Consider the following 13,947-nt stretch of genomic DNA (forward strand, 5'->3'; position numbering starts at 1 on the left):
GTTACAACACACTCCAGTAACTGTAATATCGTAATTACTGTGCTAAAATAAATTGATATTAAATGTTTTATTGCTGTGTTATCATAAGTGCAACACATAAAGATAATTAAATTGAAATATGTATTGATCTTTAATTGACCATGATTTATAAACATCTAATACAAACAAGTTTCGCCGACAGGGCTGTCCGACTTCTTCAGGGCTTATAACGGTAAGAGAAAAAAACTCAAAGTGGCTGGTACAGAGAAAATGGAGTAACACTATTGTATAAATTGAACATTACAACAGAACGTGCAACATTACACGCATGGAGCATGTTGTGTTAGTCACTGTTATGAGAGCACGTTCTGTAGTTTTGAGCAAAATTAAATTCTGGCAGACTGAGTGTTCTTATTAAGGTTTTCCATATGTCAGCTATTATCATTCCATGGTTTCTGTTAAGATTTTCTTCAGAACGGAGGACTACAAAGGCTTCTTTGAAATTTCTACGATGGAAATCTTCTTTTAGGTAAGGGATGGAGCTGCTATCCCAATCAATGATATGGTTAGTAATTGCCAAATTAATGGGCTAGACCTGAGTTGTTTGTTATGTTGTTATTAACATCTCCTATATGTTTTTTTTTTTTTTTTTTTTGGATTTCGGGGCTTCTTGACATCTGTCCAATATAGTTTAGACTACAAGCACATGGGATGTTGTACAATGGAGCTAGCTGAGGAATTAGATAAGTACCAGATCAACATAATAGGAGTGACTGAAACAAAAAAGACCAAAACTGGTGAGATCTTTCTGAGCAATAAATACAAAATGTTATATTCAGGCGATGACAATCAAGGAAAAGAAGGAGTAGCCATAGTATTCAACACAAAATACGAGGCTAATCTTCTTGAATGGCAGTCAGTCTCAAGTAGAGTAATGTGGGCAATTATGAGAATGGGGAACTGGACAATGAGACTTATTTGTGCCTATGGTCCCACAGAAGGTTCTACTAAGGTAGAAGTGGAGGAATTTTTTGAGGCTTTAGAAAAAGCAACTGACACAATGAAAAAGGAAAAGTTGGTCCTTGTTGGGGATCTAAATAGCAGAGTAGGAAATGATTGTGAGACATACAAAAATATTTTGGGAAAATTTGGAGAAAAGAGCAAAGCTAATAATAATGGCAAATATCTGTTGGATTTCTGCTCAGGACATGGACAGGTTATTACTAACACCATGTTCCAACATAAAAATGTGCACAAATTCACATGGAGAGAAGAGGCTAGGAATAAGAAAAGTCTCATTGACTATGTTATTGTTGATAGTGATGTTTTCTCCCTGGTGCAGGACACCAGAGTGTAGAGAGGATTTGAAATTGGAAGTGATCACTATTTAGTCTTGAGCAGGATAAAATTGAATTTCATATTGAAAAGAATAACATGTAAGAAAGTTTTAAAGCGAATAAAAGTTGAGCAGCTCTCAGGTGTGAACTGTAGACTAAAATACAGAAATATTATTGAAAAGAAAATGAAAGAGTTTGAGAACAGGAATCAAACCTTGGAGATTCAGTGGCAAACTCTGAAGGAAACAATGATTGATTCTGCCAGAGAGGCATGTGGTGAGGTTGTGTGCAAGGATAAAAAAATCAGAACTCCCTGGTGGACACAGGAAGTTAAAGAGGCAGTGAAGGAAAAGAAGAAAGCATATCAAAAGTTCCTGGCAAATAAGTCAGCTTTTACTCTTACAGAATACAGAGACAAATGTAAGAAAGCTAAACAGTGCGTAAAACTAGCTAAACAAAAGTCATGGGAGGACTTTGGCAAGAATATAGAAAATAAATATCAAGAAGGTGGTAAAATATTCTGGAGGTTGTTGAAGAAGCTTAGGAATGGAGGAAAGAGTGCTATAAAAGGAATTAGAGATGATAAAGGTGAAATGAAAACAGGAGAAAAAGATATCCTTGAAGTATGGAGTAATTACTTTGAAAAACTGCTAAATGAAACAAGCAGTGATAACAGCACAGTGATAAAAAACACTGACCAGGCATGCAGTCAGGAATACATATCCATACTTGAAGTCGAAAAAGCCATCAAAGGCTTGAAATGTGGAAAGGCAGCAGGAGTAGATGATATTCGACCAGAAATGCTGAAGTATGGTGGTATAAGAGTCTTACAGTGGCTGCACTGCATAGTTCAGAAAGCCTGGACAGAGGGACGAATTCCCGATGATTGGAGTAGAGCTCTCATAGTACCCATATATAAAAAGGGAAATAAAACTGAATGTGAGAATTACAGAGGTATTTCCCTACTGAGTGTTCCTGGCAAGATCTATGCAAGTATACTTGAGAAACGGTTGAGAAGAATTGTGGAAGAAAAGCTTGGTGAAGAACAAGCTGGATTCAGGCCAAATAGAGGCTGTCAGGATCAGATCTTCACTTTACGACAAATAGTCGAGAAAGCATGGGAATATAACAAAGATCTGTATTTAAGTTTTGTCGATTTGGAAAAGGCATATGACAAGGTGCCAAGAGAGAAGCTATTCAATACGCTGCAGTTATATGGTGTCAATGTGGCATTATATCAAGCAATACTTAGTCTTTATTTGAGTTGTGAGTCAGCAGTTAGAATTGAAGGAAGTACAGGAAGATGGTTTAATGTTAAATCTGGTGTGAGACAAGGATGTACATTATCCCCTCTGTTATTCATCTATATGGATCACATTATGAAGGAATGTTGTATTAAACCTGATATCAAAATTGGAGATGTTAATGTCAGCTCTTTGCTTTATGCAGATGATGTTATACTTCTAAATAAATCCGCTACAAGTCTGCAAGATTCTCTGACTAAATTGAATAGCTGTTGTAATAGATATGGTATGAAGGTCAGCAATAAAAAGACAAAGACAATGAAAATAGACAGAATCATTGAAAATGTCAACTGTGTTGTGAATGGAGAACCTGTGGAACAAGTAAAACATTTCAGCTACTTAGGCACAATTTTTACTGAAGATGGTAAACTAAATATAGAAATAGACAACAGAATCAGCAAAGCTGGTATCGTGGGAAGTCAATTGAATAAATTCATATGGAATAAGAAAGAAATTAGTCGGAACACTAAATTAGCTGTATACAAGACAGTGTTCAAACCAATTTTAACTTATGGATCTGAGAGCTGGGTCAGAAGTAAAACACTTGACAAAAGACTAGAGACCGCAGATATGAGAGTCCTGAGAAAGATTAGAGGCGTGAACAGATGGCATCAATGGCAATATCATATTAAAAATGAGGATATTAGGAAAGAACTTGACATTGTCAGCATCCAGGAAGGCGTTAGCAGAGCTAATCTCAGATGGTATGGTCACTTAAATAGAATGGGAGAGGAAAGATTAGCAAAACAAGTGTTCTCTGCCAGGTTGGCAGGAAAACGACCCAGAGGAAGACCAAGATATAGGTGGATTGATACAGTACAAAGTGCCTTAGACGATAGAAATATAAGATCTGATAATGTTGGAGTCTTGACAAGTAACAGACTGATTTGGAGGAAAATTGTAGATAGGAAGTTAGTAATGATGTAGTTTTTTCATGTAGTACTGTCATATCCTGTACACCCCTTGAGGGTACATGGCAGGAATTTGATGATGATGATGATGATGGTGATCTTAAAACGTGATGGACAGTCTTGACCAGTTTGAACGCAAGTCTGATGTTGAAAGTTTTAAAAAGTTTTGCGATTTTCTCGGACACTGTACTTGCATAAGGAATAACTAAGGATGAACTGTATTGAGTGATGGTAGGTTGTTGTTGTGGGGAGTTTCTATGAAGAATCTTGTTTGAATGACCAATATATAATCTAAACACATAAAGATAATCTTTTATTTTGTTATTCATCTGTCTGTCTATTTTAATGCTTTTTTTTTTTTTTTTTGCAGAATCCTTCTTCCTATGTCTTGATTAGTCTCCCTACCAAATTTGGTGACATTCTGGTTGTAAGATTGTGCTACATAAGGCTCTGAATAGTGTGTGTGTGTGTGTGTGTATTTAACCAGGTCCAGAAACCCTGCTATAGAGACCAAAAATGAAACTTTTTCAAGCCACTTTAGGCCTGCCATAAACTGGGTAGTGATCTCACATTGGCCGATGAAATCACTCTCCCACTGAAACGCATTCACAAACATCACTATCCACTGCAGGATTTGAACCTGCAGTCTTGGTGGAGAGCGGATACACTAACCACTCTGCAAACCTATCCTCTTCTGCATAATCCAATTAAGCATTCTTAGGAAGGTTTTAGGTAAACCAAATGTGTGAACATTATTCTATGGTTGCTCAAATTTGGGATTTATACAGTGTTAACAGTTAGAAATAATGTTTTGAGCAGAAAAATATACCAAGTATTTTGGAGACTGAAGAAGCTATAACTGAGATGTGTTTTTGCCAGGAGAGGCCAAATGTGTAGGTCAGCCCAAGAAGAGAAATCTCATCCTGATTGACGATCTAGGCATTATAAAGAGTAAGGATAAGTGAAGTGATATCTTTCTTCTTTAGAGATAAAACCGGACTATATTTTGGTATCATTAAAGTTCTCAAGGTTATTCTTACCCCACTGAAGGATAACAAGAAGATCAGAGTTTATGGAGTTGGTTATACAATAAACTATCTTGAAGTTATGCCATATCTTCAAAACTTCTAATCATTATGCACTATAAGGTTTGACAAATGAAGAAGAATGGAGTATTCTGCATGCAGCAGAACTGTGGATATGATTTGAAGCCCTCGAGAGATGGTCAATTATATAGGTGAAAGAGAGTGGGTGCAAGTACAGAGCGATACTCCAACATTAGTGGGAAAATCTCAGTAAAGGAAGTCATCAGCCATGACTGAATGAAAAGAACGGAAGTTCAGTATATATATTGAACTAGGAAATGATACATATCTTAGATTGTTTATGGATTTCGTAAAACCACTTGAGGTATGGATTATTTGTGCCTTCACTCTTATACTTGTGCCAGCCTGGTTGGCTGAGTAGTTAGTATATCTGCTCTTCAGCCAAGAGGCTGTGGGTTTGAATCCTGCCAAAGGCACAGATGTTTATGATTTTCCTACTAACCAATAACCACATACTGCTGTGACCTGTGTACTGGCACAGTAATGACCCTTTGATGTCTTTGCGCCATAAAAATCAAATAAAAAAAAATTATACTTGTAAACCAAGCAATATAAAAAATAAGCATTCACATCAAGAAATTGACATTTCTGAAAATATTATGCCAACATAATAAAGCATATGCAATTTTTACCATGAGCTGCCTCAGTATTTTTTAAAAACATGAAAATATGTTCTACAGAAGGATATGAATGAAAAGATATACCAGATGTAACTTATGAAAAGTTTATTTTGAAAGAATTTTCAACCAGTTCTTCATGGCCATTAACAATGCAACCAAGTATTGTTATAACAAACATCTAGATTATATTAAATTCCATGGTCGGGAACAATATGGATTTGCCTTTTCCGAAGAATTCTTTTGAAAAGGACTAAAGTTCTACATACGAGGGTGGTCTGAACAGTTCTCGGCCTTGACCATAGATGCAACACTATTTGCAAGATTTATTTTTTTCTAAGTTGGTACATCTGTCATAAGCATCCATGTGAAATTGCAAGTCATTCTATCAAGTAGTTTGTTTTATACAGCTGTCTGAAACAAAAGTGTTGTCTGTATCCCTTGAAATGGATAAAATTGAGTATCGTGCAGTTATAAAATTCTTTGTAAAAGAAGGTTTAATGCCAAAAGAACTTCATTCAAAGTTCATAAAAGTTTATCGGCATCTTCTCCTTTGTTTTTGACAATTAAAAGATGGGCTGCCGAGTTTAAATGTGGCCGTACCAGCCATGAAGATGATCCACGTGAAGGACGTCAAAAAAAAAGTGTAACAATACCAGAAATCATTAATCAAGTACACGATATGGTATTGGATGACTGGTGAGTCAAACTGCATGAAATTGCTGAGACTATAGGCATTTCAAAAGAAAATGTAGGATATATTTTCATGAAGAGTTCCAAATGAAAAAGCTTTGCACAAGATGGGTGGCATGCTTGCTCACAGCAGATCAAAAATGCACTCGCATGAAAATCTCTGAACAGTGCTTGGAAGCGTTTTAACAAGAATAAAACTGATTTTGTGCATCAATTTATTACTATAGATGAGACTTGGATTCACCATTACACATCAGAATCCAAACAATGGACAGAAGCTGCTTGTTCAGTGCCAAAGAAGACAAAGTTGGTTCCATCTGCAGGAAAGGTCACGGCATTGGTGCTTTGGAATGCTCAAGGCATTTTGTTTGTTAATTATCTTGAAAAGGGTAAAACAATATTCAGGGAATATTATTCTGATCTTTTAACCAGACTAAACGAAAAAATCCGTGAGAAAAGACTCAGTTTGCAAAAGAAAAAAAATCATCTTTCATTAGGACAATACACTTGCCCATAAAGGTGTTTTAGCAATGGGAAAATTAAGGAATCTGCACAATGAATTATTGGAATATTCACACTATTTCCCAGATATTTGGCTTCCTCTGACTTCTGTCTCTTCCTAAAATGAAAACTCTTCCTTGCTGGTCAACGTTTTTCTTCGAATTAAGAGGTGATTGCAGCTGTAGAGGGGTATTTTGCAGATCTTACTGAAAACCACTGCAGGGATGGGATAATGGCTTTGGAGCATAACTGGAATAAATGTATTAGTCTTAAGGGAGATTATGTTGAAAAAAAAAATAATTCTGAAATTATAAATTCGTTTTTTCATTGTTAGGCCGAGAACTGTTTAGACCACCTCATGTGAGGATTGTAGCAGACAGGCGCAAAACTGGACTTAGTGGAAACATAAGGTGATTGATCTCCTGGAGGGAGAGGACACCTGACATGACAAGATTCAGCCACAACTGATATCTAATTTTTAATAACTGATAAAACCATAATGGTTATTGACCTTTCTTTTAAAAGAGTTTAATGTCAAATAAAGCCATATGAGTTCTTCTCTTATTATTATTACATTTATAATTAATATATATTATTGCTATTCTGGTGCTTAGGCTTAAGCGTTGATTATTATATATGATGCTATTATTATTATTATTAATATCTAACCTCCATGGAATCAGAGACTCATCGTGGGAGTACACACTCTCTCACACAATGCTCATCCAACCATGCCTAACTTATTAAGTGTGTCAACATTCACAACAAACTCAGGCAATGCATTCCACTTGCCATGTAAAGAATCTTCATCTCACTCCTCTGCTCACACCCTCCTTATAAAGTTTCCAGCAGAGGCATCTTGTTCTATCCCCATTCTTCCTTGAACCTCTCCCTCCTATTCATGAGGCTTAGCAGTTTACATTCTCTCAATCTGTCGTACTCCACATTACAAAGACCACCGACCACCTTTGTGAATCTTCTCTGGACCCTCTCTAATATACCCTCATCATGATGAAAACCCAGTGACCAAATCTGTGCACAATAATCCATATGAGGCCTGATCAACACCTTATACAATGGCATCATAACCTCTTTATTTCTGCATGTTAGCATCCTCCACATCATTGCCATTATCCAATGTGACATCTTCACAACTTGTGCAATGAGGTCCCTGAATTTTAGGTCTTGGTACACCACCACTACGAGATCTCTTATCTCCTCTGCCTCTTTTAAAGTTTCTCCAAGTGTATAGTTTGCATGCCATTGTTGCTTACCAAATTTCAAAACCTTACACTTTGCAACATTCAACTGATAGTTCCACTTACCTGCCCATTTCATGTAATCTATTCAAATCCTCCTGTAAGGCCATAACATTGACTCTTCGTTGCTCTCCTCAATTTTTCACCATCTGCAAACAGCTGCATATCACTAGTTAAACCCATCCCAATATCATTAATATACAAATTGAACAACAGTTGTCCCAAAACTGACCCTTGTGACACACCACTTCCTCTTCTGGATACTGCATTCCCATATGCAACTTACTGTTACCTATCTGACAGCCAGTCACTGATCCTACTCAGAAGTCTGTTATCCAATCCCATCCATTTCAATTTATTTAACAGCTTGTTGTGTGGCATTCTATCAAAAGATTTTACAAAATCTAAGTATATAACTTATTTGAAGAATTTGTCACCTTGTTATAGTACATAAGTAAGTTAGTAAAACATGATCTCTTTTGAACAAACCCATGCTGATAACCACAGAAAATACTGTTGTTATCAACTCATTTTTGTATCCTACTTCTCACCAATCTCTCTCTAGTACCTTCACCACAACTCCAAATATACAGATTGGCCTATAATTTGTAACCATAGCCTTCAAGACTTTTATACCGTGGAACAATTTTACTTTCTTTCCACCTGTGCTGTTACAAGATTTATTAAACAAGCATGCCAATGCTACTGCCAATTCTGTGGAAAATTCCTTAACATACCTGGTGATATGTCATCAAATGCTATTGTCTTATTGGTATCAAAGTTATTTCCTCAAATACCTCCTGCTCACTCACAATTAAGCTATCCTCTCCTATGTCCTCTACACTTAAATTTCTCATGATTTCATCCTGATGAGGGTGAAACACTTATAAATTGATCACCTCAACAATGTCTTCTGCAGCAGCTACCATTCTACCATTTTCATCCATTAACATCATATTACCATAATCATTCTTTCTTCTACTTGCCACATATCTAAATACCCTCTAGGGCTTCTTCACCTGATTTCTAATTTCTGCTCATACCGAACTTTTGTTTTCTTTACTGAGTCACTCTCCTAGCTTGTTCTTTATACTCTTCATGTAACCAATTATTACCATTATTCATATTTATTTATTATTCCAGATTTTTTGCTTAATTCCCTTGTTCGTCCATTTTACAACTACCTCATTCAACCTTTTGATCTTCAGAATACATATAGTTATTTCTGACAAATATTCCTGAGATAGTTATCTCTCAAAGAACTTGAGAAATTCATTTTCCTTATTCTCAAATGCTATCACTTCATTCTGATCTTTATTGCTATAATTAAAATTACCCATAATAATTATCCTTCCTTTGTTCACTAATCGAAGTTGTTTATACATTTCTTCATTACCATCCTCCTTACATTCCCTGGCCTATAGCAACATTCAATTAAATATGTCTTCCTCTCAACCTCCACTTTACACCACACTACCTCATAACCATTGCCACTGTTTCCCTCTTTCATGTCTACCTTATGTGGATATGATGAGTGATTTGATGAGCTGATTTATGGCTAAATCAGCTCATCAAATCACTTGGCTTCTGAAAAATACTTTAACATGCAGAGACAAACAAGTTGGTGTTCCTCTGTATTGAGCCTTGATAAGACCCCATCTGGACTACTGTGCCCAATTATGGGCACCAGGGTTTCTTCGTGATGGGGAGGAAGTGGAGAGGATCCAGAGACGAGTGACCAAGATGATAGCAGGTCTGTGGAATGAACCTTATGAGAATAGGTTGAAGATTTGTGGGTTACAGAAATTGGTTGATAGGCGGAAGAGGAGTGATATGATTGAGACATTCAAATTACTGAAGGGTTTCTATAAGATTAATCCAGAAGATATTTTTGAAAATAGGACTGGTGGTGGGAGGACTAGGGGCCATGCATGGAAGCTGGGCAAGAATGTGGTTGACAAGGGTGTTAGAGCTAGGTTTTTTACTTGGAGAGTGGTAAATGAGTGGAATAAGCTGCCAGAGTCTGTTGTGGGTGCTACGACCGTGAATGAGTCCAAGGCAAGGTATGATAGATACTGTGTGAATGTCGAATAGTTGTTCTTGACATGATGTTAGAGCCTCCCTCAACGAGTCTGTCGACTCCTTGGAGTTGCCTGGAATAATAATAATAATAATAATAATTCCCCTGCTATCATCAGCAGTACACCCCCCCCCCTTCTTGTAATTTCCATCCTTGTGAAAAATATTGTGCCCTTCCATCTCTATTCCTGTTAGGATATCATATTCCAATGAATTTGGGGGGGAATAAAATCAATCAGTGAAACCTTTTGTCTCCCTTATTTCTGATACATCTAGCATTTGTAAATAAACACAGTAATTCATTTTTAGGTCTATAACCAGCCCTATCCAAGCCACTTGTTGGTTGTGATTTCCCCTCCACACCTACCCTTCCGCAATCACCTTTATCACCACTTACCACATATATCTGCTCAGTCTCAACTTCCCCACCCACATTGCAATATATTTCATTTCTATGTTGATCATCTCCATACATACATTCACTACTACTTCCAACATCCACCCTCCCTGTCCAGCAGCTCCCCCCCCCCCCTCCCAGTTTCCTGTTCCTCTTGCATTCCCATTCTCTCTTCATCTCTCACACTACTAATATTTGTTTTTGGAAACTGAGAACATAGACTAAATAATAAATAAAAAATAGATTATTTTTCCAATATTTTGCCAAAGCTAAATTGAGATCTTTATGGAATTAATACACTTGTATCCATACATGCACACAGTTACACTTCAGTAAAAGATAATGAACAGGAGAACAAAGGGAGGCATAAAGTCCTAAAGCTATGACACCTGCTGGCTTTGGTTGGGTGTACTTGGCCATTTGGGTTGATTGTCTGCAGATGAGCCTTCCTCATATGAGAGGCAATTTATTGCAACCATACTGGTTTAGGTCGGGATAATTCATGAGGGCAGACACAGACTCAAGGAAAAGTCTCTCAAACTTAAATTTGCTTTAGTGCAATAAAGTGTTTTTTCCCCATCAGATCTCATTGGGTACACCGGGCATGGTTTGCCAAGCCTGAATAGCCATATTGGTGAAAACAGATTGCTCGAGTTCATGGCAAACTGAAACAGGGTTGAGATATCAGCAGAAAATTCTGCTTGAATTGGAGTATAGTGTCTTTAAATGGGATGTTCATGAATAAGGATGTGTAAAAACTGACCATTATGTCAATGCTGAGAGGGCAAGGACTTAAATGACTGGACTTAAAGTGGGCTGAGTTTTTAGCAGTCTATAGATGGTTGCAATCTGTGTGTTGTGAGGTCATAATTTAGTTGGCAGTAGGTAAACCAGTCTCTGAGATGGGTAGTCCATTTTTAGTGTAATCTGAGGGGTTTCGAATTACATTCACATTGCCCTTATCCACTTTCAGGATTATTATTTTCTTGTTATTTTTGAGATTTAATAAATCTTTATATTTAGTTAAGGGGATAAAAAAAACCCTCATTATTTTAAAGCCAAATAAGAAACTCGAAGATCGAAATCTAAGAGTTTCATGCTGAAGAACGTTCGGCAAGTCCAAGCATGAGTCTACACTTAGTGGTACAACACTAGGGCAACTCGAAGCAAAGGTGGAGCAAGTTACTATCACTGTGCTTAATATTTGCTCATAATGTAAAACGCAGCTCCTAGGAGATGTATTACTGTTTTACATTATGAGGGAAGGTCACTACCCAGACCGGCTTCGACCTTTATTGAGGGCTCATCAGTGAGTAGGTAGACCTGGATAATACCAAGGTTTTAGTGAACAGAGCTTACGTACTTTTACTATACGAATTGCCAGAAAGGTGTACCCATCAATTATTACTACAATAAAGAACCAAAAGGCTATTTTTTTGGCAACGTACATTATTTAGTTAAGGGGATAAAAAATCCCTCATTATTTTAAAGCCGAATAAGAAACTCGAAATTGAAATCTAAGCGTTTCATGCCAAAGAACGTTCGGCAAGTCCAGGCATGAGTCTACGCTTAGTGATACAACACTCGGAGCAAAGGTGGAGCAAGATACTATCACTGTCCTTAATATTTTCTCATAATGTCAAACACAGTTCCTAGGAGATGTATTACTGTTTTACATTATGAGGGAAGGTCACTACCTAGACCGGTTTCAACCTTTATTGAGGTCTCATCAGTGAGTAGGTAGACCTGGATAATACCAAGGTTTTAGTGAACAGAGCTTACATACTTTTACTATACGAATTGCAATACAGATCTACAATAAAGAGCCAAAAGGCTATTTTTTTGGTGACATAAATTATTTAGTTAGGGGGATAAAAAAATCCCTCGTTATTTTAAAGCTGAATAAGAAACTCGAAGATCGAAATCTAAGAGTTTTATGGTGAAGAATGTTCGGCAAGTCCAAGCGTGAGTCTACGCTTGGTGGTGCAACTCGGAGCAAAGGTGGAGCAAGCTACTATCACTCTCCTTAATATTTTCTAATAATGAAAAACGCAGCTCCTAGGAGATGTATTACTGTTTTACATTATGAGGGATGGTCACTACCCAGACCGGTTTTGTATGTAAGCTCTGTTCACTAAAACCTTGGTATTATCCAGGTCTACCTACTCACTGATAAGACCTCGATAAAGGTCGAAACCGGTCTGGGTAGTGACCTTTCTTCATAATGTAAAACAGTAATACATCTCCTAGGGGCTGTGATTTACATTAGGAGAAAATAATAAGGAGAGTGATAGTAGATTGCTCCAAGTTGCCCTAGTGTTGTACCACCAAGCGTAGACTCACGCTTGGACTTGCCGAATATTCTTTGGCATGAAACTCTTAGATTTCGATCTTCGAGTTTCTTATTCGGCTTTAAAATAACGAGGGATTTTTTTATCCCCTTAACTAAATAATTTACGTCGGCGAAAAAATAGCCTTTTGGCTCTTTATTGTAGATCTTTATATTCTTTGTTGAGTAGGTTATTATAATTAGAGTTCATTCTTACCTGCCATGGGTGGGCTCCTTTTTGGGCATCATCACCACCAACAATCATTCCATGCTCAATAATTGGCTTCTTTTTACTCGGTTTTCCATATCTAGGCCGGCCACAAACTGTATAGATGAATTTAGAATATGACAATGTGGCAGATAACATACAATTATACATTCAATTAAATCATTCTAAAAATAAAATATATTTTTATTATTTATGGTTAGTATTATGACATCAGTTGTTTTTTTTACCCCCACCCCACCCCATCTAGTTAACTAATGGTAGATGTATTGTTGAATAAAGAGAAAGAGTAGAAGTTAGTTAATATTATACATTTAGAGTTTTATAAAGTATACAGTTTCAGACAATTTGGTACTGTATGGGTATGATCTGTGGCTTGTTATTAATCCTTATCCTGCTATAATGGAGAACTTTTGTTCATCCCCCCAAAATAATGCTAAATTGTCTATGTTGCCAAAATGCTGGAATTTGTTTAATTATGCTATGAGCAAAATTAGCGATTATTATAATAATTATCATCATCAGACATCTGTGGAGTTAAAGACCCATGGAAGGTCATCACTAACACACACACATACAATACTCATTAACCATGCTACCGGCCAAGACGTCTATAGACGTCAAAGTTATCATGGATGCGAAGTACATATTAAAATTATAATACCATTGATATTACATTGAAATATATGATGGATACGAAGCATATGTGGATGTGTATTTGATCTATAATGGCCAGTGAGGTGGTTAATACCCATGTCTTAAATTTGTTTCTGTATTCACCACACTCTTCATGAAAAAAAATCTACTTGTCATTCTCCCTGCTCATACCCCCCCCCCCCCCCCCAATACAGCTTTTGAACATAATCTCTTGCTTTAATCCTACCTTCTTCTTCTTCTGCTCTATGAAAAGTATCTTTTGTATTTAACTGGCACCCTATGCCAACTTATATGCCTGAATCACATCATCTCCTATTTCTCCTATCCAGTAGACTCACTTCAGACAAACAATACCACTTTTGTTACTTTAGACGCTTTCCAAAATGTATTCATTTCCTCAAAAACTAGGTGATCAACCATGTGTAAAGTAGTTCATAAGTGGCTATGTTAAAGACCTTATATATGATGCCTTTTATAGTAGCAGAAGGTATATGAGAGTGTCCATAGCTTAGGCAGTATAGACGAAGCCCTTTGGTCAGAAAGACCTGGGTT

General features: G+C 36.9%; 1 protein-coding gene across 3 annotated transcripts in view; it reads right to left on the reverse strand.

Annotated features, from left to right (window-relative positions):
- Positions 1-13,947, reverse strand: part of LOC150106547 (mannan-binding lectin serine protease 1-like) — a 320,574-nt gene that overhangs the window by 10,276 nt on the left and 296,351 nt on the right. For all 3 annotated transcript variants that reach the window (XM_090393193.1, XM_090393192.1, XM_090393194.1), the window contains one exon: positions 12,730-12,836. In XM_090393193.1, coding sequence (XP_090249319.1) covers positions 12,730-12,836 — 107 coding nt within the window. The remainder of the gene's footprint in view (positions 1-12,729; positions 12,837-13,947) is intronic.

This window comes from Typopeltis vanoorti, chromosome 5 (genome assembly GCF_054136105.1).
Source record: "Typopeltis vanoorti isolate ZY-2024b chromosome 5, IOZ_Tvanoo_1.0, whole genome shotgun sequence".
Classification (NCBI taxonomy): domain Eukaryota; kingdom Metazoa; phylum Arthropoda; class Arachnida; order Uropygi; family Thelyphonidae; genus Typopeltis; species Typopeltis vanoorti.